This window comes from Eubalaena glacialis, chromosome 2 (genome assembly GCF_028564815.1).
Source record: "Eubalaena glacialis isolate mEubGla1 chromosome 2, mEubGla1.1.hap2.+ XY, whole genome shotgun sequence".
In the NCBI taxonomy this organism is placed as follows: domain Eukaryota; kingdom Metazoa; phylum Chordata; class Mammalia; order Artiodactyla; family Balaenidae; genus Eubalaena; species Eubalaena glacialis.
This window is the reverse complement of record NC_083717.1, coordinates 52,030,347-52,054,387: the sequence shown is the minus strand read 5'-3', so window position 1 is coordinate 52,054,387 and position 24,041 is coordinate 52,030,347. Positions and strand designations below refer to the sequence as shown.

At 38.2% G+C, this 24,041-nt stretch overlaps 2 protein-coding genes across 3 annotated transcripts in view; one reads left to right on the top strand and one right to left on the bottom strand.

Annotated features, from left to right (window-relative positions):
- Positions 1 to 1,592, bottom strand: part of ASB7 (ankyrin repeat and SOCS box containing 7) — a 48,975-nt gene extending 47,383 nt beyond the window's left edge. Inside the window, exons 1-2 of the mRNA XM_061181820.1 lie at positions 1,167 to 1,592; positions 898 to 996 (exon numbers count right to left, since the gene is read on the bottom strand). The gene's annotated coding sequence lies outside the window, so the exon portion shown is untranslated. The remainder of the gene's footprint in view (positions 1 to 897; positions 997 to 1,166) is intronic.
- Positions 1,593 to 1,964: 372 nt separating this feature from the next.
- LINS1 (lines homolog 1) lies at positions 1,965 to 23,768 on the top strand. 2 transcript variants are annotated; one of them, XM_061181818.1, is made up of 7 exons: positions 4,640 to 4,723; positions 16,928 to 17,422; positions 17,524 to 17,613; positions 18,448 to 18,589; positions 19,048 to 19,638; positions 20,868 to 21,039; positions 22,883 to 23,768. In XM_061181818.1, exons 1-7 carry the CDS (start codon positions 4,712 to 4,714, stop codon positions 23,766 to 23,768), a joined length of 2,388 nt encoding a protein of 795 aa, XP_061037801.1. In that variant the 5' UTR covers positions 4,640 to 4,711. The 2 variants fall into 2 exon arrangements, with proteins under 2 accessions (XP_061037802.1, XP_061037801.1); XM_061181819.1 differs by lacking the exons at positions 4,640 to 4,723; positions 16,928 to 17,422 and adding an exon at positions 1,965 to 2,078.
- The last annotated feature ends 273 nt before the right edge of the window (positions 23,769 to 24,041 follow it).

Below are 24,041 nucleotides of genomic sequence, written 5' to 3'. Positions count from 1 at the left end.
ACATGAATTAGATGCTTAAATTTCAATTTAACAAATTCTCTGTAAGGGTTTTGAAATGAGAAATCTTATGAAGAGTGCCAAAATAAAACCCTAGATTCTAAACACACTAAAACATTCTTTTGTTTTAAAATTCCTGACTGTCAAGTGATTAACAAGATATTGTGTAAAGTTTTATAAGTATTAGAAAATGAGGTATAACAAATACGATTTATCTTTTTACAAGAGTTTCAGAGCCCATCCACATCTGTCACACAGAAACAAACAAAAGCCCAAAGAGTTAATTATACATAAGTGCTTCGGGAAGGAGTATTGCTTTCATACCATTCATACTACTAAGGTACACAGATTCACTTTTCACTAGAGAAAAAAAAGTCACATTATTTTCTGAAACTCACAAATTTCAAGCTATTACTGTACCTTCCTCTACCAAACCCTTGTCAGTTAGGTAACTCAAAAGATTTTCTAATGGAGGTAGAGGAAAGATGATAGGAAAGAATAGAGGAAAACAGAAAGTTGCGGTTTAACTGAAAAGCAGAGTCATTCAGAATTAACAAGCCATTAACAAGGAACTGAGGAATTCCTATGAGAGTAAGAGGGGCAGGGGGAGCTACAAAAAGGTCTCAAAGTCTCTGAGCAGGGTAAATGGTACAGTGCACCAAAAGATAATGCAAAACACGGAAACACACTGTACACAGAGAAAGGGGAAAAACATGGTCCTGGGAAAGAGAAGTTATTAAAATGTTAAGGATTGGGGCACGGGCAGTGTTTTTGTTTTTGCTGGGAAACTGGGAGCCAGGAAAGGGTTGCATGCCCAGGTAACCATCCTGAAAATAAAGCACTGCTTAATGAGTAGGGACCAGGAATAAACAGTGGGGGAGGGGAGGGCTGGCTTATTACCTTTATGGAGGATGCTGGTCAGAGGCTCTTTGCTGCTTCTCTGGTGGGTGGGCAGCCCCGTTCCTGCTCTCTCGCCTCCCCTAGCCAGCCAGCTCAAACCTGGAAATCAGAAACCTGTGAGTGGTGCAGTACCCCGGGGGCGAGGAGGAGGGGGCGAGGAGGAAGGGGGAGCAGAGGAAGAGACAGGTAAAAGGCAAGCAGGAAGAAGCAGTGATTCTCCTCCCTCCCAGGCCAGCCCCCTTCCCCTCAGGGGAGGTAACTGACTTTACCTGTCTCCTCAGCTGCTGCTTCTCTTCTTTCTTTCAGCCTCCTCCACACTCACCAACTTCTCCATTGAAGAAACAGCCCAGGCAGGGCCAGACACGGGTGTTCTTGATCCTCCTCGATGCCTCACGGCCCCAGCCCGGCGAGCATCCAGACTGCCGAGCAGACTGGAAGCGGCGGTCCTAGCCGCCGGGCAGCCTCGGGGCAGGGGTGCAGGGAGGAAGTCCCGGCTCGTGTGGGGGGGCAGTCCCCGTCTGAGGGCTCGGAGCAGGGGGCTGCCGCGCTCCGGGCCGGAGGCTCCCAGCTACGAGGGGACACGGGAGGTCTCGGGGCAGCGAGGTCCCAGGTCATTCAGGGTCCGAAGTGCCAGCCGCGGGGACTCCAGGCAGGGGGCTTTCGGGATGCACTTTGCACTGAGCCACCCCCGCCCCCTCCCCCCAGCACTTTGGGGTCACTGGGATGGGACCAAGCCTTCAGCAGCCAATCAGCGGCCGCACTGGAGCCTGAGCCCGGAGCCGTAAACCAGGTCCGGGGTGGGTGGGGGGTGGGGGGGGTGGAGGCGACTTGGTTGGTTGGTTGCTTCCTTCCCTCCTCCTTACCCCAGCAGCACCCACCCCTTGCCTGCCGTAAAGCCGCCTGTGCATTCGCGACAGTTAGAGGAGGCGTGCCGATCGAGGTTAGGACTCGTCTCCGATTGGCCTCACTCACTTCCCCCTTCCCCATGGCTTCCGCTGCTCCGCCCCTGGCGGAGGGACTCGAAGCGGTTGCTAAGAAACACTGTAGGCCGAACAGGCCCTCTGCGCATGCGGAAGAGGAAACGCCTTGTACTTTCCGTGAACTACGGTGGCTCGGAAGGGGCCGGTGCTCGCTCGAATGGCGGTGCGAAAGCAGAGTGGCTTCAGTCAGATCCCTGGCAGGTAACTGTGAGCAGCCGCTAACCTCGGCGGCGGGGGAGGCGTGTGTGCGGCCGACTGAGAGGCTGTTCCGGGGCTTAGGATTGCGGAGGCGTCAGTCCCCAGGAAGCCAGGAGAGGGGCGCCTTGTCCCGCCGCTCTCCTCAGAGCTTTTTAGACGCGAGTGCCGGGTCCTGGGCTCCTCTCTCGGTCCCTGAGGTTCCGTTAGCTCCCAGGCTGGGCGTGCCTCGCCTAGTGTGGAAAAGAGGACTCTCTGTGGGGTGACGGTGACGCTTCAAGGGCTTTCCTGCAAGAACAGCGACCCTCACGAATTCCTGTGAATGAAAGGGGAAAGAGTGGAAAATATGGGAAGTGGACGTGTTTATTAAGTGCATTTTTTCGTTTAGCCGGTATTTACCCGCCGAGCACTGTTCTAGCCGTTAGGGAGACAACGGTGAGCAAGATAGGATAGATGCAATCATTTGCCTTCGTCACTTTAACAGAGAGACCGACAAACACAAAATTATTTATCCGATAGGGATAGGTTATGTAAAGAAAAGCAGAATAATGGGATCGAGATTGCCTAGGGTGCGATGGCTATTTTAGATAGGAAAGGTCTCTGAGGAAGTGACATTTGAGTATCGATCTGAGTGAGGAAGAGCCAGCCATGCCAAGATCTGAGGGAAGAATTTTTCAGGTAGAGACATCAAAAGCGCAAAGCTTCTGACGCTGGAATAATCTTTGCTGTTGACAGGAACTGCAAGAAAGAAGGCCAGGTAGTCAAGCAGCGAAAGAGGGAGCATGGTTAGTAATGAAGTTGAGGGTGGGAGAGGGGGGGTGCGACAGGCTGCGGATCTTGCAAGACCTTGTAGCGGGTGGTCGGAAAGTTATCGTATCTGTTTATGTTTTGAAAAGATCACTGGCTGCTCAGTGGAGAAGACTGTAGCTAGGAGTGAGGTTAAGGCAAATGTGAAAGACTGTTGTAGTAGTCCAGGCAGTAGTTGACATTATCTTAAACTAAGTCACCCAGTACACCAGACGTTTGACTCCCACCGATGTCCTCAAAGAGAGGCCTAATTGTATAAAGGAAGTATGCATTTCAACATATCAGCTGTTTTTGTTTAATAAAATATATTAAGATGTTTTGTGGCAGATGGGGGTCACTGCAAACACTTTAAATTGATATCCTGGTATTTTATTGTACATTATTATTCATTTATCAAGAATACTAGTTTTGGTGCCTTCTACATGAGCTACTTATTGGCTTAGGTAGGCAAACTGGGTTCAGGCCTGCCCAGGGAAGCTCATAGTCAAGCGTAGGGGAACCAAACTAGAAAATAGTTATGGACGATGCAGTGAGAGAAATACTGTGTATAGGCTGAGAGAGCACTTGGCAGGGCCCTCTAATCCTGACTTGGATATGTGGAAGGCTCTCCAAGACTGGAGGTTTCCTAGTTGAAGGTTGAGAGTGGGAGGGAAATGGTTGAGTGTGATTTAGAAAGAATGGGCAAGCAAAGCTTGGGAATCCTTAAAGTGCACAGAGTTTCTGAGGCCCTCAGAGAAAGCCTGGAGCTAAGTTTGTGGGGCACAGAGGTGAGAAGACCCCAAGAGCCAGATCTCAAAGGACATGCTAAGCCATGTTCAAGGATTTGGACTTTATCCAAATGAAAGTTGAGATGTTTTTCAGAAGGAAGTGGGTGTAGGGTGGGCCAAGAAACAGCCACTTAGCACGGACTCTGTTGTGGTTGTCCAGGGTAGGAGTGGTGTACTGTAACAGTGGCAGTGAGGATGGAGAGAAGTGAGGTGAGAAAGGGTCCAGGAACATAGCCAGGTTTTTCACTTGGGTGACTACGAGATACAGGTGCCGTACACTGAGATGGCAAGTTTGAGAGGCCATAGATTGAGTTGAGTTTGTATTGAAGGTGCTGTGGAAACTCCAAGTGGAGCTCTCCACTGGCATTTAGATACATGAGTGTGGAGCCCAGAAGAGAGCTAGACCTAACTGTGGGTTCTGAGTTGTTAGCATGTAGATATTAGTTGAAGACATTGAGAGTCCATGAAACATTTAAGGGACTACAGTCAACCTTCTGTATTCACAGGTTCCACATTCAACCAACCTCAGAAAAAAAAATTTGTGAAAAGAAAAAAATTCCAGAAAGTTCCAAAAAGCAAAACTTGAACTTGCCACCAGCTTAGCAACTATTTACATACCATTTACGTTGTATTAGGTATTGTAAGTAAGACATGATTTAAAGTATAGGGGAGGATGTGCATAGGTTATATGCAAATACAATGCCATTTTATGTAAGGGACTTGAGCATTCACTGATTTTGGTATCCCTGAGGGGTCCAGAAACAATCTCATACCCAGAAATGACTGTAGAAGGAAAGGGGTCCAGCAAGTGTGTCTGAGAAGGAATCTCCAGAGAGGAAGAAGGAACTCCAAGAGAAACTGACTTGTCAAGGATTAGTGTGTGTTTAGAAAAAGGCAAAACTATTTTTAATGGAAGGACTACACAATTATTATCTGTGTAAACATGTGCCCATTTTTACTTTAAAGAATATACCCCTTTGGCCAGCAAGTCTACTGATGAAATTGTAAGCAGAAGCCCTTTTTAAGAAGAAAACTTGAAGATTGCAGGGGGAGGGGAGTGAAAAGATGTACTATAAGGTGAGAACCCTCATGCATGACAGAGAAGGCACTGAAATTCTATGGATTGATGATTAAATTAATATTCACATCTGGTGAGCCCTAAAGACTTCTTTCCCTTGTTCTGTGTAAGGCTTTTCAGAAAATACAAATGCTTAAAAGAACATTCTTGCTAAACATTTGCTTAGATTAGAAAAAATTAAAGTTGTGTTTTATTAAAAGCCAGGTTGCAAATTATACAAGAAAAGTTTTTAATCACTTCTGGCTGTTTCTTTAAACCAAATCCACCCAGAAAGTATCATATCTAAAACAAGAGCGTGGAACAGAGGTACTCTATTTGGAGGTAACTCTTCATAAAAAAAACTACTTTGAAGGCTACTACATATTTTTGGATGTATAATTCCCAATTTTTAAAAAATCAGCTATTTTTTATATCTTTATGCTTCTCAGCAATATTTTATAACTTTGAATTTCTCAATTTCCCTTCCTCCTTGAAGTACGTAGCTGAATTATAATTAGAAACCAGTTATATTCAGACATATTAAATGATATTACATGTTAGCAACTTCTGATCTTTCAATTCTGCCATGATTTCTTACTGGTTTATTATAAAAACAAAATAACATCACAAAAAGTTTGGAAAACAACTTACAATACCTCAACTTCAGTACCACCACGAACTGTATTTTTGCATACTCTTTTTGTCTTCAGACATTTCACACAGTTCCAACAATACTTGTGCTATGGGGAATTCCCTGGCAGTCCAGTGGTTAGGACTCCCATGCTGTCACAGCCGAGGGCCCAGGTTCAGTCCCTGGTTGAGAAACTAAAATCCCACAAGCCACATGGCGTGGCCAAAAAAAAAAAAAAAAAAAAACCCTCGTGCCATGAATTTCTAGAGTTTATCTGTGCATTCTGCCTGAATAATTACTGCTTCTTTCTTGGGAACCTGGATTGCCACCTGACGTCCCTAGTACTCTTGGTTTCTGGAATTGCATAGAGGCTTTAGGAATCTCCTGGTCCAGTGATTTTCAAATTTTCGTAGCAGTGGGACTCCAATGTAAAGAAGTCTATTAAAAGTGGTATTTTACTAGTATGAATGTAAATTATAAGTTCAGTTTTATAACGTTTACTGATTATAGAATCAGGCAGTTTTGAATTCCAAAAGGAATGAAAAGAATGAATAAATATGTGAATAGTTATGGAGAACACGTTCAGTCTTACAGCATCCTCATTTTGGATACGCAGTTTGGATAGTGTGTTTGCAAAATGCTGCTTCAGCCAAGACATGAAGGTCTATGAGCTTCTTAACAGAAGCTGGTATCTGAGTTGGGTCCTAATTTTTCCTAGTTTTTCCACTTCTCTGGTCATTTATTTTTCACTTGAAATCCTTTGTTCAGGTTGCAACAATTTTTAAGATTACTGACATACAATTATATCACAACCAGGGAACATGGTATTACCACACTTTCACAGAATGTGCTACTAGATAATTCTAAATTGCTTTATTGTATTGGTGCTCTCAAATTTGGTAATTCTTAAATTATAACTTTTCATTGATTTAAAAGTTTAGATTGCGTAATATTTTTAACAAGTTAAAATTGATTGGATTTCACCAGACTTCATTTTCCATTCAGTTAGGTGATATCAAATTCACACAAATGGAAACACTAATTTTACAACATATAAATGAAATAATTCAGGATCAACGTTTATGATGTTTTAGTTCATAAAACCCTGACTCAACCTGAATTGAGTTTATACCCTGCATGGAAGAGGACTTGATCGTTGGAAAAATGCTCAAGCCCCACTGCAGCAACTCTGATTCAGTTGGTGCCTAGGGCTCAGCCATTTTTCCTAGTGCCCCAGAGAGTTCAGTGTGTGACTGAAGTCAGGAATCACTGCCCAGGAGGCTGTGTCTTAAAGCACGCAGTGTTGGTGGAGAGAGTAAGCAGGTTATGCCCTGATGACAGCAGACACCATTCTTGGGACTGCAGGGAGATCGGGACCTGTGTGTTGTAAATAGGGCCACCAGACATGCAGTCCCATCATCTGCCTTTTAGCCTAACTTTGTTCAGCAGTACCTGGCAGGAAAGGAGGATGGGGATGGATAGAGAAATTCCTCTTTGACCTCACAGTCCCAGCAAAAAACTGCTGAAAGAAAGGAAGCTAACTACTGGCTCTTGACCTTCTTGTAGCCCTGATTCTGCTAATTTAAGGGATTTTTTTCCCTCAAGGGTAGTTTTAATTTGCACTTTATTGTGACTTCAACATGTGCAGCTCGAGCACATTGTTAGGTGTGTAACACAGTAAAGACTGAATGAGCTCAGAACTCAAGCCCTGCTATAGATAGTACTGCATTTATAATTTTTTGACATGAAATTTTTATTGTATTTTAAAATTCAGAAGTTAAAAATTACACAGCAGTTAAAAATTTTCTTGAGATCAAAACAGTACTAAAATGAACTTTGGAACTGATTTTAGGATTATTTTGGACATACACACTACTCATGGACACTGAATGAAGTTAATAAATCCCTGAGAACTTGACTGAAGCAGAATATTCAGCCATGAACATATTCAATAAATATTTGTTAATACTACTGTGTACCTGGCATTGTGCTAGGAGCTAGGGAAGAAGTGATGAACCAGACTCCTCTTAAGGCAGGAGTGTTACAAATTATTGCACAGATAACTTAAAGTACAATTGTGACACATTCTGTAAGACAGCAGTGGTGCTGGGAGACTGAGAGTATCTCAGGAGGACCTAACCTTGCTGGAGAAAGTCATTATTATTAGTTTCAGGTGAGCAACATAATGATTCAATATTTGTATATACTGCAAAATGATCACCACAATAAGTCTAGTTAACATCCATCTCCTCACATAGTTACAGATTTTTTGTGTAATCAGAGCTTTTAAGATGTACTCCCTTAGCAACTTTCAAATATACAATACAGTATTGTTAACTATAGTCACCATGCTGTACATTCCATTCCATGACTTACTTATTTTTGACCACCTTCAACCATTTTGCCCACACCCCACCCCCTGCCTCTAGTAAGCACCAGTCTGTTCTCTGTATCCATGAATTTGGGGTTTTTTTTAGATTCCACATATCAAAGAGATCATATGGTATTTGTCTTTTTTAATCTGACTTATTTCACTTAGTATAATGCCCTCAAGGTCCATCCACATTGTCACAAATGGCAAGATTTAGTTCTTTTTTTATGGCTGAACAATAATATCTATATCTATAGATATATAAATATATAGATATCACATTTTTTTTTATCCATTCATCCATTGATGGACACTTAGGTTGCTTCCATGTCTTGGCTATTGTGGATAATGCTGCAGTGAACATAGGGATGTATATATCCTTTCAAGTTAGTGTTTTCACTTCCTTTGGATAAATACCCAGAAGTGGAATTGCTGGATCATATAATAGTTCTAGTTTTCATTTTTTTAAGGGACCTCCATACTGTTTTCCATAGTGGCTGCACTAATTTACATTCCCACAAGGGTTCCCTTTTCTCCACATCCTCAGCAACACTTGTTATTTCTTGTCTTTTTGATAAACAGCCAATCTAATAGGTATGAGGTGTTATCTCATTGTGGTTTTGACTTGCATTTCCCTGATGATTAATGATGTTGAGCATCTTTCAGTGTTACCTGTTGGCCATCTGTATGTCTTTGGAAAAATGTCTATTCAGATCCTCTGCCCATTTCTTAATCAGTTTTTTGGTTTTTTTGTTTTTGCTATCAAGTTATATGAGTTCTTTATATATTTTGGATATTAACCCCTTATCAGATGTATGGTTTGCAAATATTTTCTCCCATTTTGTAAGTTGCCTTTGCATTTGCTGCCTGATTCCTTTGCTTGCAATTTATGGAAACAACCTAAGTATGTGTCGATGGATGATAAAGAAAATAACAAAAACACCAAGCTCATAGATACAGAAAACAGATCGGTGTTTGTTAGAGATTGGTGGGGTGGGGGGAGGTGGAGGGCAAATGAGTGAAGGGGATCAAAAGTTATAAACATCCAGTTATAAAATAAATAAGTCATGGGGATGTCATGTACAGCATGGTGACTATGGTTAATAATACTGTATTGCATATTTGAAAGTTGCTAAGAGAGCAGATCTTAAAGGTACTCATCACACAAAAAAATTTTTGAAACTATGTTGATGGATGTTAACTGGATTTATTGTAGTGATCATTTTGCAATATATATATAGAAAGAGTCATTATGTTGTACACCTGAAACTAACATAATGTTATATATCAATTATACCTCAATTAAAAAAAGAATCTGGTAAACGGTGTCTTCTATTTGTGCCTTTCTTAACTTGCCACTCCTTTAAAAAATGGGGGAGGAGCATTGTTTTTTCTCAAAATAAATCATGTTCATTCATTTTTTAACAATTTCACACCATAAATAGAAGTGCAAAGGAAGTAAAAGGAAGGAGTGGGGTGGGCAGGGCCTGGAGTCATTCCTGCCGTGTGTTGTCTTGTTTAACAGGGCCACCTGGGGCGCAGGAAACACTGACAGATGTGCACTGGGGATTATTACGGAGACAATCATTTAACTTAACCCTCCCAGCGTCATTATGCCCTTGAACATGGAAGGAGACTGAAGCTGAGGTGTAGCTTGCCCCATGGTGACCCTGATGTGGTTGAAACATATGACTCTAGATCCCAGATCCCAGGTTCTTACCAGTATACCACGTTGACAGAAAAACACTTTTAAGTATTGTCTTAATCATACATTTTATCTTTTATCTATAACTTAATTATCAGGCTTTTTCTTTATGCTAAAAAAAATGCCTGACCTGGATCAGAGTCCTGCCAACAAGAGTTTAATAGGAGGACAATTTACAAACATGAGGCAGGGTCTAAGCGTTCTTAGTGTTTTAGCAATAACCTGGAAACTTGTTAGAAATAAAAATTTGGGGGCCCCATCCCAGAACTGCTGTATCTGAAACTCCTGGGGTAAGGCCTGCAGTCTGCTTTTACGTGCTTGGCAAGTGATTCTGAGGCAGCTAAAACTTGTTTTAAGGAAATGAGCAAGGGATGGTGTACCCTGGGGGCTGGTAACTGCCAGTACCTGCTCTAGGCCTGGAGGTAAGTAGAAGGAGCAGTTCCTGAAACTGGAAAGAACAGTCTCCTGCTCTCCCTCTCCCGCCTCCCCCCCCCCCCCCCCCCCCCCGCCTCATCTACTACAGGAGCATGTTGGGACGCAGAGAAAGGGGAAGAGTAGAACTAGCAGGGCAAAGGGAAGGTGCCCAACACAGGATGTGCTGTTGGAACATATCCTTCCCCCTCTTGTCACTAGGGTAGAGAGGTGCTCTTGAAATCAGAGTTGGCCAGCTATGATGGCCCTGATGGTGGACATGGATGACGGGAACCACTGTCCTTTCATCTTCTGGGCCTTCTCAGTGCCTTCACTGCCCTCTCAGACTTTCCTAACCTTGGCACTGCCACCCAGGTTCCCTGCCCCCTCCCAACTTTCTGTAGAGTCTAACCAGACCCACTTTAATTTTTTGGACAAAGTAAATGCCATCTCAGTTGGGGGAAGGAACTGGAATCTTAGAAGCAGCCTTTGTTTAGAGTGCCTCAACTTCTGCCTCAAGAATCACAGCAGCCTCGTTATTGGAGAGAGAGATTAAGTAACCTGTCTGGCCATGGTCAGATTTGAACCTATTGTTCCATTAGGCCAAAGCCCAATATTGAGAGATTCTAGTCACTTAGCAAACCATTAGCTTCTCATAGAAAGAAAAGCAGTTTTTTACTTTACGTACTGACCATGAAAGTAATTATTTTTCTGTATTCTGAATTTAATGTAGAGTTTATGTAAAAGAAAAACTCCCTAAAAGTAGTCATCTTTTTTTTTTTTTTTTAAAACAAAAGAGTAAATTACTAGCAACTTGTTTTCTGATAATTTTAAAATTAAGTTGTGGGAGAATGTTTTCTAATGAATAGACTGTGCACTTAAAAGCTCTATTTCTTAGGAATACTTTTTAAGAAAATATTTTTAAAACATTTTTAAATACCATTCTCAGCTTTCAGTCTAGAAATTTTTAAAATCAAAGTTCTAATAAGTTTACGTTTATATTTTAGTTGATATTAATGAAGTCTTATGCATGTTGTTGCTAAGGATCAGAAGGCTGATGTCTATAGCTGAAATTGTTATTTTTTTAATTTAACTTTTTATTTTGAGCTAATTGTAAATTCACGTGAAGTTGTAAGAAATAATACAGAGAGATCTTGTGTACCCTTCAACTAGTTTCCTCCAATGGTAGCATCTTGCAAAACTGTAGTACAGTATCACAACCAGGATATTGACATTGATACAATCAATCTACTGCTCCAACTCAGATTCCCCTTTTACTTCTATTCATTTATGTGTGTGTATTTAGTTCAATGCAATTTTATCACATATATAGGTTAGCGTGTTCCCCATCAGTTCTGTTATCACAAGGTCTTTATGACCCTACCCACCAAGTGGGAGGGGCCCTCACTAACCTCTGGCAACCACTGATGTGCTCTCCAGCTCTCTAATTTTGTCGTTTCAAGAATTGAACCATACAGTATGCAGCCTTTTGACATTGGCTTTTTTCTCTTAGCATGATTCCCTTAAGGGTCACCCAAATTATTGCATGTATCAATAGTTCTTTCCTTCTTATTACTGAGTAGTATGGATGTACCACAATTTATTCATCCGTTGAAGGACAACTGGATTGTCTCTAGTTTTGGGCTGCTGTGAATAAACCTACTACGAACTTTCACATACAGGTATTTGTGTGAAAATAAGTCTTTATTTTGCTGGAATAAGCGCCCAAGTGTGTAATTACTGGGTCATATGGTAGCATGTTTAGCTTTTTTGTTTTGTTTTAAAGACTATATTTTTTAGAACAGTTTTAGGTTCACAGCAAAATTGAGAGGAAGGTACAGAGATTTCCTGTATACCTTCTGCCCCCATACATGCATAGTCTCCTCCATTATCAGCATCTGCAGATGGGATACCACAGTGGTGCATTTGTTACAGTTGATAAGCCTACATTGACATGTCATAATCACCCAAATCCATAGTTCACATTAGGGTTTACTTTTGGTGTTTTACATCCTATGGGTTTAGACAAATGTATAATCACATGTATCCATCATTGTAGTATCATTCAGAGTAGTTTCACTGCCCTAAAGGTCCTGTGCTCAATGTATTCATCCCTCCCCTCATCCCCCAACTTCTGGCAACCACTGATCTTTTTACCATCTCCATAGTCTTGCCTTTTCCAGAGTGTCATATAATTGGAATCATACACTATGTAGCCTTTTCAGATTGACTTCTTTCACTTAGTAGTATGCTTTTAAGTTTCCTCCATGTCTTTTTCATGGCTTGATAGCACTTTCTTTTTAGCATGAATAATATTCCATTGAGTGAATGTACCACAGTTTATATATATTCATTCACCTACTTAAGGATATCTTCGTTGCTGCCAAGTTTTGGCAATTATGCATGTGCAGGTTTCTTTCTGGGCATAAGTTTTCAACTCCTCTGGGGAAACACTGAGGAGTGCAGTTGCTGGAGCGGCATGGTAAGAGTATGTTTAGTTTTCTAAGAAACTGCCAAACTGTCTTCCAGTGACTGTACCGTTCTGTGTTCCCACCAGCAATGTAGAGTGGTCCACTTTCTCCATGTTCTGGCCAGAATTTGGTGTCACTAATTTTTATTTCAATCATATTGATAGTGGTATTTACTGTGGTTTTAATTTACATTTCCCTAATGGCTAAGGTAGTTGGACATCTTTTTGTGTACTTACTTGCTCTATATCCTCTTCAGTGAACATGTCCGTGTCTCTTGCCCATTTCCTAATTGAATTATTATTATCTTTTTTAACATTGAGTTTTGAGAGTTCTTTATATATTCTAGATACTAGTCCATTGTTGGAAATGTGGTTAGCAAATATTTTCTCTCAGTCTGTGCTTATCTTTTTATCCTCTTAATAGGGTCTTTCACAGAGCAAAAGTTTTTAATTTTGTTGAGATACAGTTTATCAGTTTTTACTTTTATGGATTGGGCTTTGAAGGCCAAGTCTAAGAGCTCTTTGCCTAGCCTTGGATCCCAAAGATTTTCTCCTTTTTTTCTAAAAGGTTAATTTTAAGTATTAAGCCTGTGATCCATCTTGAGTTAATTGTTGTAAAAGGTTGAAATTACTTTAAATGAAGTTAAATCAAGGTCTTAGTCACTCATATTTATACTGCCTTTAAACTGTTGATGAACTGATATCAAAGTATGATCAGTGGATAGTTAGGCTTTTCACCCTGGGTTTGATGTAGCTACTAAAAGTAATTTAATGTAAAAATCAATCAAATGGTTGTCCTGATTAATGTTTCAACCTTTGGTTGCTGAATATCATTTGAAAAAATTAATTGTAGTTTGCACTGGGAATTTGCATAGTTGGGAAGTTGTATAGTAATTGGCCTTGATTTTAGAATTTGTGCAGCATGTAGAAATGATTCTGAGGATCAGTATTCTGTTTTAAGGTACTGTGGGAGTACATATAGAAACTGTTAAAGATTAGGCTGTGCGAGTTACTCCTTACACTTAAGAAGTTTATTAGAGAGCTTCTATTCAACCATTGCCCTGAGGCTTTGGAGCATCAGAGGAAATTTGAGAAGGGGCACTGGCTCTGAAATTAGACTTTCTGGGTTCAAATCCTGATTCTGCCACTTAACTGGCTCTGTAACTTGATCTCTTTGTGCCTTAGTTTCCTTATTGTAAAATGGGTGTGGTAATTAAGTACCCACCTATTACAGTTGTTATGAAGCTATTACTCACTTAAAACAGTTTCTGATACATAGTGGGCGCTCGATAAACTTCAGCAATTACTATCCCTAAATCATTGATTTTATGTGAAGATAGGTGGGGAATATATTTTTTATATTAAGACAAGCATGACTCTGTTAGGATTTGACTGCAAAATTCAGATAGTTTACAGTCCTTAAACAATAAAAGAGAGACTTTAAACAAATTTTGTGCTTGTAATGGGCACCCTCTTAGGCTCCCTGACGTGGGAATTCACTTTCCTTTTCCAGGAGGCGTTTTCTGAAAGAACTCTGAGAAGCACTGCTCATTCACATTTTCTAATTAGGTCTCTCCTAACATTTGTGTCCTTTACAGGCTAGACAAATCTCTCTCATTATCCAGGATAGCTGGCTCCAGAGCCTCTCAGCATTCTGAGCATCCTTCCCCAGACACTTCGCTTTGTTGATGTCTCATAAGAGCTTGGTGTCGGAGGGGTATGCCTTCCTCCAGACCAGCATGATAATGCAGCTTGAGATGTCCCAATCTCATAGCAGCCACTACGAGGAAAAAAGTGTGGTTGGTTAATCCCCTAGTTCGTTTTTTCAGGATTTGTCCTTTCCTTTAGTGCTATGATTGCTTTAAAACAACAACTGCAGTTCTCAATTCTCAATGGGTTACCATAGACATTTGTTTCAATGCAGGTTTCTTTGGCCAGCATTAATATCTTAAAAGACACTGTAATTAGGAAGGGTTTATAATAGTCACAGTAGAAGCAGCCTAGCACCTATTGTCTTCATTCATTTGTTATCTGCCTGGCATTTGTGACCCCTAGTTGATGCTTTTGTTTTTCTTTCTGTCTATAAAGCATCATTTTGACTCTTTGTATCTTCAAGTTTATAACTTTTCAATCTGATTTCTCATAACCACTCTTATCAAGATCCTGGGTCCCACCGTGATAGAAAATAGCCCATCCTCCCCTCCAACCCCCCCAAACCCCCAAAATGCTTTTTTGTTTACCTATTTATTGGCATTCACTTTAGTTTTGTGTGCTGAAATGATTGAACCATTTGAAATGGGTCTTTTTATAGGTTGAAAATAGTTGAAATAGCAGCAGTTTTATTCTCATTTGTGGTAAAATTTAAGGACTTAAGATGTATAGAAATATTATTAGAAGTATTTTTATTGCTATAGCATTGAAATAAAAATAATTCCATTTGTGGTTGAAAATTATATTAATAGAGTTGAGCATACAATATTAATTAAAACCTAATTAGGTAGATTTACTGATTAAATTAGTTTTAAAATAAAAAATATTGCCACAGAATATTTTATATAATAGAATATTTTATATGTAAAAATGTCAGTAGTTTTATTGGGAAGAAATGTTATAACTAAAATATAAAGTAAAATAAGTATGATGGAATTCATCTTTGAAGTAGAATATGAAAACTAATTTCTGGTATGTGACAGACAAAATATACCAGACAATTAAGGAGATGATTTTATTCAAGCTGTTGCAACAGGGAGAATGTTTATTAATGGAAAACCTCTCAGAGAAGGAAGAAATGGGGAGTTTTATAAAACTAGGGAGTCAGTAAGGAAGGGTGAAGGTGGGTCCTATCTGGAAATACGGTCAGCCCTTTCTTGGAACACAGAAGGTTCAGTGCTTCTTAACCATAGCTGCTTTCTGGGAGCACAGGGCTCAGGTAAATTTTAACATTGTCAGATGGAACAAGGTTACTGATATTACCGTATTAAGTTATGTTTATAAATTGTGTGAGATACCACGGTTTGAAAATAGAATTCAGTGAAAACTTTACAGAAGCTTCATTTGTAACCTTAAAATCTATAGGTTTCTTAGTATTTATTTCTGCACTGGAGGACTAGAACAGGGCGGCTTTGTCTTGTAGGGGTGACCAGGAAATGAAATTCCTTACAAGCTAAGCAAGGGGAAGAAACCAGTGGAGAGGGAGGTTTGAAGACCAAGGGCAGGCCAGTGGGCCCTATAGTAAAAGTGAGAACCGATAAAAGTGACAGCCCTTCCTATGAGGTCTCTTCCAGTGAGGAAGGAAGGAAGTTAAAGATGGGCATTTATAAGTGGGTCCGGGTAAAGGAGGGAATTCCGTGGATTTTGTTAAATATAAATTTTAAAAGGACAAAATCAGGACCCATATAAAATGAACTCAGAGCAACGATTTTATTTAACTAGTTAATTAATGAAAGAACTAGACAAATGTCACAACTTTTAAAAGAAAAGTTGACTTTATATGGAGTAAAGGAATGTTGAAATGAGTTTACAGATGGAAGCAAAACTGGCTTTTCCCACTGCAGGGAGGGTTGCCCCTTCACCAGACAATTATGGGCATGTCCACAGACAAGAATTATTTGCATTGCTATCAGTTACTTACAATTTACCAAGGTGTAAAATAGCTCAAAGGCAGTGAAAAGACCAAGCCCTGTAGGATCCAATAATTCCCAGAGGCTCCAGTATTCCCATTGAAAGGATATTCAGTAATCTCTTTTGCTTGCACCAAAGTCTTTAATTTTTCCTAGCCACGCTTGCTGTATAGTAACTACATGCTTTCTCTAATATTCACTTATCAGTTGATTGCCCATTTCTCTGCCTTAAAAGCCACGTCTAATCCTTTCCTTTTGCCCCACTCTTTCTGGTCTCCATCAGGTCAAAGGAGCCTGGGGCAACCAGGATGTCTAAATTTATATCCAGCTACAAATACAAAATACAGTTTGCTCACGTTTGGATTGCTTTTGCTTAACGTCTTGTCTTTTTCTTGGGATGGCATTTAAAATTTTTTAATTTAATGTTATAAATGATAACCAGGGTTTCTTTATATTATCATATAATTTTAAGTTGGGAGTTAAGCAGCAATAACCATAATAGTTTGACCACATAGCAATCTAACTTTAGGTTTTCATCTATAAGTTGAACGTAAAAGTTAATGAATTTGAGTTATTAGCCAAGTGGTTCTCAACCTGGATGATTTTGCCTCCCAAGGGCATGCTACTGGCATCTAGTGGGTAGAGGCCAGGAATGCTGCTAAAACTTCCTACAATGCACAAGACATCTCCCTCAAAGCAAAATTACCCAGTTCCTACTGTTAATAGTGCCAAGGTTGAGAAACTCTGACAGCCCATTGAAAAATGTTAGAGGAAAGCTAAAGTTTTACTGTAATAAAATTAAAAATAGTTTTATGATCTTAAATCTATATGAAAAACATAAATTTTATTTTTATGGTTTTAAAATAATCTTATTACCAATTTTCCATTTTTAGAAATTAAGCCATCAGTATTACCTTTAACTTGAGAGACTAAATGATTAAGTGGAAACAGATGCCTTTCCCTTGTAATGTAATGTATATAACACTTATATTTTTAAATCATTTTTCGTATTTTAGGTTTTATTGAAGAAACAGAGATTCATCCCATTTCTAAGATTAATATTTACAATTTGGATTTGTCGACCTTCTTGTAAGATATATTTGGCAATCAAAATGAAAGCTTTCTTTGAAGTTTTAGAACAATTATACCGGAAGGTACTTCTTGGAGCCACACTTGAAAATGACAGCCATGATTACATCTTTTATCTCAACCCAGCATTTTCAGATCAAGATTGCTCTACAACCACCTCCTCAGACTGCTCAAACATCCTTGATGTTCAGGGCAAGCATCAGCCATCCTCTGTCAATTTGGCTACCCCTTCTGTAGCACCTGTGTGTTTGCAGAGACATTTTCAGATGAGCAGTACCCGAGAAATAATGCTCCTTCAGTTAACAGTGATCAAAGTGATGATAACCAGAATATTATCTGTCGAAACTGAATTGCATGCTAAGGAGAAATACAAAGATATAATTAAAATTCTTTTAAAATCATCTGACATCGATTCTAAATTAGTAAGCCCATTTGCTTTTGGGGGTTATTTTAAGATCTAGATTTTTAAAATATAAGTTTTAACATTCAGTAACAGTAGGTAAATTTATTTGTTTTCTTATAGACCTGTATGTTCCAAACCTCGGATAAATTGTTATCTCACATGGCTGCAAAGTGCCTTGCACTACTTCTGTATTTCCAACTGAAGGAAAAGGTAAGATAAGTAATCAAATTATGTTACTGTTTCTTTTATAGTTCTTTAAAATTGCTCTCTGGCATTCAATATTTTATCAATAAAATATTTGCTCACATAATAACGTGTAAATCCACAAAAGTGTAAGAATAGAATAATATGATGGCTTATATCAAGGATTAGAGTCTTAAATATGTTGTAAATCTTCACAAATCAGATTCTTAACCCAAAAGATGGGTTTCAAGTCAAAGAATTCATAACTTTCTTCAGATTGTCAAAGGAGTAGGTGGGCCTCCTTCCTCCCCTCCAAAAAAAGGTTTAGGAACCCCTGCTTGAGACTAAGACCATTTTCACAGGTTTAATATAAATAAATTCTAAGAGTGGTCCTCAGCATAATGAAAAAATATGAACAAATTATCAGATTTTTCTCTTATCTCTGAATTAGTTAATAAACAAATCTAAATTTACTGACTTCTTTCAGCTATAATTGCTTGTTCCTTTCTTAGAATAACATTCTTTCCTGAATTAAAAAAGGCGGAATTTGCAGTAGAAAATTTGGGAAAAGAGAAAATGTATAAAGACCAAAATAAAAATTACATATCATTCCAGCTACCAGAGATAATAACCACTGCTAATATTTTCATGTTCCCTTTGATCTTTTATTTCTATGGCATATTGAATTTCTTGATTTAAGGAATATTAGGATATTTGTGTCCTTGTTTTAACAAATATTATACTTTTTTTTTTGGAAGGGAGTAAGCAATGTTGTATTGAGTTGTATATAATAGGTAATTTGTAATTGTAAAGAAAATATTGTATTATAACTTACTCCTTTAAATTTTTTCTAACTTCTAGATAACATTGAGTAATTCCTGGATTTCTTTTTGCCAAAAAAATCTTTCTGAATATTCTGAAAGTGATAAAGTAGTATACTGCCTCTGGATGCTTACCTTTGTAATAAAAGAAATCTTTAAAGATACATGTTCACAAAAAACAGGTATGAATTATGTTTCCCCGTAAACAATGGTCATTATCTTGTTCCCAAGGAGGATTATAGTTATACAATGAAGAGTAAAACTTACTTTGCAACGTCTGATCTGTCTTGAAGTATGAAAACCTAAAGAATTGTGCCCCATATTTTTTGATTGAGGATACCTTTTTAAAAGGAAAAAATGTAAAACTTCACTATTATTAAAAATTGAAATTAAAGCTTTTCATTTTTATATATCCTTTGCATCGTCTGATGTTACTGATATTTGTAAAATGGTTATTAGCCATGGTTATTAGCTCTTACTTAGTCTGTGTATCTTCATTTGTTCATGTTAGAGGTAAACAATCCAATCCATTTTTTCATCTTATAAAGGGATAATAATTACAAAAATTGAATTGTAAAATTGTTTTTTAAGAAGTCTTTGTTTTTCCTGTTGCTTATAATTACTATTTTTTTAATCACAGAAATTCTAAAGCAGTTCCTGACTCCTTTTGACACTATTTTTGAAGTCTTTTACAATTCCTTATTTTCTCAGCATTTTGAAAACCACCAAGATACTTCTAAACTAATAAATAGCTTGATATGTTTCCTGGAATTGCTTGAACTTCTTATAGCCTCCAGAATCCACCTGAAGTTACATTTCACTTGCCAGAGGATTTTATTTTTGAAACCTTCTTGCGTGTTCGACGTTATTACCTGGCCTATTCAGGCTTTTGTCAAAAGGAAATTCATCATATTCATCAAAAAGTGCCTTCTCTGCAAAGTGGGTGAAGACCTTTCTCGGGGATCTGTCCCTACCTTCATGGCACCAGATCATCCTTTAGATGTGGACCTGTTGGCTTTGGCTGATGCTGTTTTGCAAGCTGTGGATTTGGGCTTGTTGAGGACACTGTCTGTCTATGGAAAACCTTCCTGCTTTGGAGGCGATGAAGTCCAACCTGGATGTGAGTGTGTCCCTGGTCCAGATCATGTGATCCTTAGAGCAGCGAGCTTACTTATCATTAGATCCTTAGAAATCAAGTTTCAAAATGGTGCTTCAGCGAATGAAATGAAAGGTAACTCTCTCATCTCCTTTTGTATGCAAAGTAATGGGTAATTATTTACTGAAGTAAAATTATTCATAATTATCAAATCTCAGGACTGTAATTTCACAATTTAAGCGATATGTTATTCTAATTATAATTTATTAATTTTCTTCAAAAAAAAGAGAAAAAACTAGAATTGCCTTAAGAAAAAAAGTTTCAGTTTTGTGCTCTAAACTGAATTTGCATAGTATAGTTAATAGTTGTGTTTAAAAAAAAAGATTCTGTTGAGTCACTTCGAAGTAAGCAATGTAAGTCAATTCATATTCAGATATTTGTAGTATATTATTCATATTTTCCTTCATAAAATTGGTATTTCTACTAATACAGATTTTTGACAACTAGGAGTTGAATCGAAACTAATATGTCAGAAGTTATATTGATGAAGAAATTTTTGTATAAAATTTCCAGGATGTTAACTTAGAGTCCAAAGAGAGCCATTTAAAGTATTCAGTGTAGGTGCTGGGGAAGGTTATGTCCTCTGTTTCATTTGAGGAAAATGAATAGTAAACGTCTCTAAACAAGCAGCATAGAGTTTCAGTGAAAGGTTTGAATTGTAAGCAATGACTTCCCTGAATTGCTTTAGATAACATTTAGCTTGTAGTAACAACATGTAAGATATAATCCTGTGCAGTTATCATTTACAACACTAGATGGCGTGTGTTATATGTCAAGAATTTTAAATTGCAGTTAAAACTCCTCAAAACCTTTTTGTCTTTTGTGCTTAATAGTAGTACTTTCTTTTAATACTTTAAACAATTTTAAACAAACAAAAAAAATTTTTTCTGTTATTTTGAGGGCAAATTATTTTTGTTTGGGGGCATTGTTGCCTCTAGTAACAAACCATGTGGCATCCAGTGAAGTGATTTCTGTTGCCTACTACTCATTCATTTATATGCATTTAGCAAGAATTTATATAACTTTTATTTCTCAGAGATAATTAGTTATTTGGCAGCGTGGGAAGTAGATGATCTGGCTATACATTTTAACTGTATCCTACTGAGTGGGTCATTTTTTTCTCTGAAGCTCAGTTTCCTAATATACAAAGTAGAGATAATCCCTAACTCACAAACTTTTTGAAAGTGTGAATTATGAAAATGAATTTTAAAATACTCTAGATATTATAAATTTATATATAGGCAAGTTTTTATAAATGCATTCATAAACTGTTGCTTGCTCTTTGAAATTTGCATTTTTTGAAGTTGATTTACAGAGGTTCATGTCTGAGTTACTGACCTTCTTAAAGCCTCACCTTCAGCCCTCTCTGCAATCACACAATCTTTGCGAGTGGTTGTCTAGGGTCTTCATAGAACAAGACGATGACATGCTGGAGGCTGCCAAAACAGCAATGGGCATCTACCTGAAGTTGACCAGGTTCGTGTATTGTAAAGTAATTATACTAACTACATGCCAGGAAAGCAGAAAACATTTTTAATAATGTGTTGGACATACTATTTACTTTCCATCATTAGGGGAAAAAAAAAATCCCTAACAATCTTGTGGTTTCCTTATAAGTTCCAATTCCTTTCTTTAACCCTGCCCTACATGAAAATAGATTATATTTGAGTTCTCATTATGAAAACCTGGCTGGCTAGGCAGATCTAGGGATTAGAACTAGACTGAGATTAGACAGCATGGGTTCTGGCTGAGTCTCCACCTTTGCTTTACCTGTGTGATCAGGAATAAGTTAATACACTTGTCTAAGTCTTAATTTAATTGATGTTTAAGAACTCTTTTCACCTCTGAGACTAACTTGTCTGTATTGAACTTCTGTAAAGTGATTTTTGCCTTTGTAAAGGTGAGTACAATCTTCTAAGTAATCAAAGGAGCTGTTGTAAATTTTCATTTTAATGTACAGTTGAACTGGGATTGATATCATCTTGAGGCAGATATCTGAAATTGATTATGAACTTACGTTACTGATGACATTTTATACTGATCCTATTTCTGTTTATTAAAACAGCTGTACTTGGTCAATCTTGGGTCAATCTTGTGGCAAATATCTGTAATTGGTAATGAAGTTAATAACGACCTTTTACACTGTTTCTGCTTCTGCTTTATTAAAACCTTAAAGTATTTGCTTTATTTCCATTTCTTTCTTGGCTTCAGAGAAAGGGATTTCTTACTAATGACTGTCGGTGCAGTGTTGTGCTGCCAGTTCTTACTTGTATTATGACACTGCTGGCAGTGGCTGCTTTCAGACTGTAAGAGTTTGGGGCCAATTTTCAAAAGGTTCTAATCAAGAACACAGAATTCCTGCATGCGATTTGAATTAGGCTTAGAAACGGTCAAATACAAATTCCGTCTGAATGCACATGCCTCGTAGAGTATATCTTAGTTGTATTCAAAGCTGACTTCTTACTCCTCAAGAAAGAGGAAGCCTCTGAATTAAATTTACTTTGTATGTGAATTTCTAACTTTCTTAGCTTGAGTTTAGTGTGCTCGCAGAGGCATGTGCTCATGTCATATGTATTTTTTTTTAATGTAACTGTATTAAGAGTGACTGGCTGTAAATGATAGAAATCAACATAAGTTAGTCTAAGCAAAAAAAAAAAAAAAGGCATTTATTGGCTCTTAATTGGGAATTCTAAGGGGTCAAGTTGTCATCAGGTATAACTGTATATGACTCAAACCATGTCATTGATTATTTCTCTTTCTATCTCACGGCTCTGAATTAATTCTCAGACAGGGCCACCAGCAGTGCCAGGCTTACAGCAGCCTTACAGTTATAATCTTTAATGGTGCCAGCAGAAGTCCTGGAGAGATCTGATTAGCCTGTGTGGGTCACAGATTCATGTTGGAATCATGGTGGCCAGGAGCTTGGGTACTCTGATTGGTCAGTCTGGGTCACATGCCCACCCCTGTTGAGGCAAGTGTGGAAGGAAAGGAAGGAAGTTAATTGCCACCTTACCACGGGGAATTAGTTACCTGTAGGAACAAGGAATTCTGATGTCAAGAGACAGGAAGACAGAGGACTTTAATTGGGCAGGTAAAAACTAGAACTACCAAAGTCAATGGATTTTATTTATTTTATTGAATCAGATTTATATGGAGTTTGTGGAAAAAGAGATGGTTTTGAATTTTTTTTTCTTTTTAAAATAATGCATACATTAAAAAGAAATCTAATAGGAGAATTTATGGTTTGTGAATTACATCTGTCAAAACTTATATTTGTAAACAGTCATTAATCTGAAGTCTCTGCTCTCTTTGTTTTCAGAGAATGTGAAGCTACTGAAAGCTTGACCCAAGAAAAAGAAATGTGGAACCATCACACACATGAAAATGGCTATAATCCACACTGTATTTTTTTATTCTTACTAAAAAATATAGGATTTGATTCTACAGTTCTTCTTGATTTTTTGATTTCATCAGAAACCTGTTTTCTTGAATATTTTGTTAGATATTTAAAATTATTGCAAAAAGACTGGGATAATTTTTTCACCATTTGCAAGTACTTTGATATAACTGAATCTAAAGATAACATAAATATTTGTTGTTGTATCTCCTCACTTGTCCAAGACAGAAGCAGCAACCAAACAGAACCTAGTCCTGTGGCTGTTCTTGGTAATCACAGAGATGCTCATGCTTGGGTCTCCTGGGCTTCTGAAGCTTCTTCTGAACCACTGAACCATGCTGTGATGTCTGAGGAGGCCCAGGCCACACTCCAGGCTAATAGTCTGTCTCCCCCACGAACTTCTCAAAGTCTGGTAGATTATGAAACCTCTGATGATTCTGAAGAAGAATCCACAGGCCAGCGTTTAGCGAACAGTAGACTAACATCTTTACACCAAGAAGCAATGAAGAAAATTCAGGACACAGTTGGAACAAGTAGGGATAAAAAAGAACTTAGCCTGGAATCTCAGTCAAGGTCTCTGGTTCCCAAAGAATCTAATACTCCCTTCTCTGTTGATTGTGACATAGGCCCAAATAACATTGCTTCTAAAGTGGGAATATCTCACAGAACAGTAAAGTGCTTTGAAGAGCTACAAGGTGCCATTTATCGTTTGCAGAAGAAAAATCTGTTCCCATATAATCCAACAGCACTTTTGAAGTTGTTAAAACATATTGAGACAATATATAATAGAAGTATGACTCCTTTGTAAAACAGGAACTGGTTTTCCCTAATATAATTGTGCCTTAATAAGATAACAGTAAAAAAAAAAAAAAAAAAACTTCAAAAGGGTTTTCTAACATGCTTTTCCTTTGCCTTTTGGAAGCTGCCTAGTGACTGAAAAAGATACATCAAATGACAAGTCACTTGATACAGTTGTACAGCACTCAAAATTTATGGTAGTTCAACTTACACAAATTTGGGATAGTTATTGTATTAGTTTCTTATTGCTGCTGTAAAAATTACCACAAACTTGGTGGCTTAA

What these genes read in the sequence shown, in the direction of transcription:
- LINS1 (XM_061181818.1), top strand. An exon ending in CTGACATCGATTCTAAATTA is followed by an intron (nt 17,423 to 17,523) that starts GTAAGCCCATTT and finishes GTTTTCTTATAG; the next exon opens with ACCTGTATGTTCCAAACCTC. An exon ending in ATCTACCTGAAGTTGACCAG is followed by an intron (nt 21,040 to 22,882) that starts GTTCGTGTATTG and finishes CTTTGTTTTCAG; the next exon opens with AGAATGTGAAGCTACTGAAA.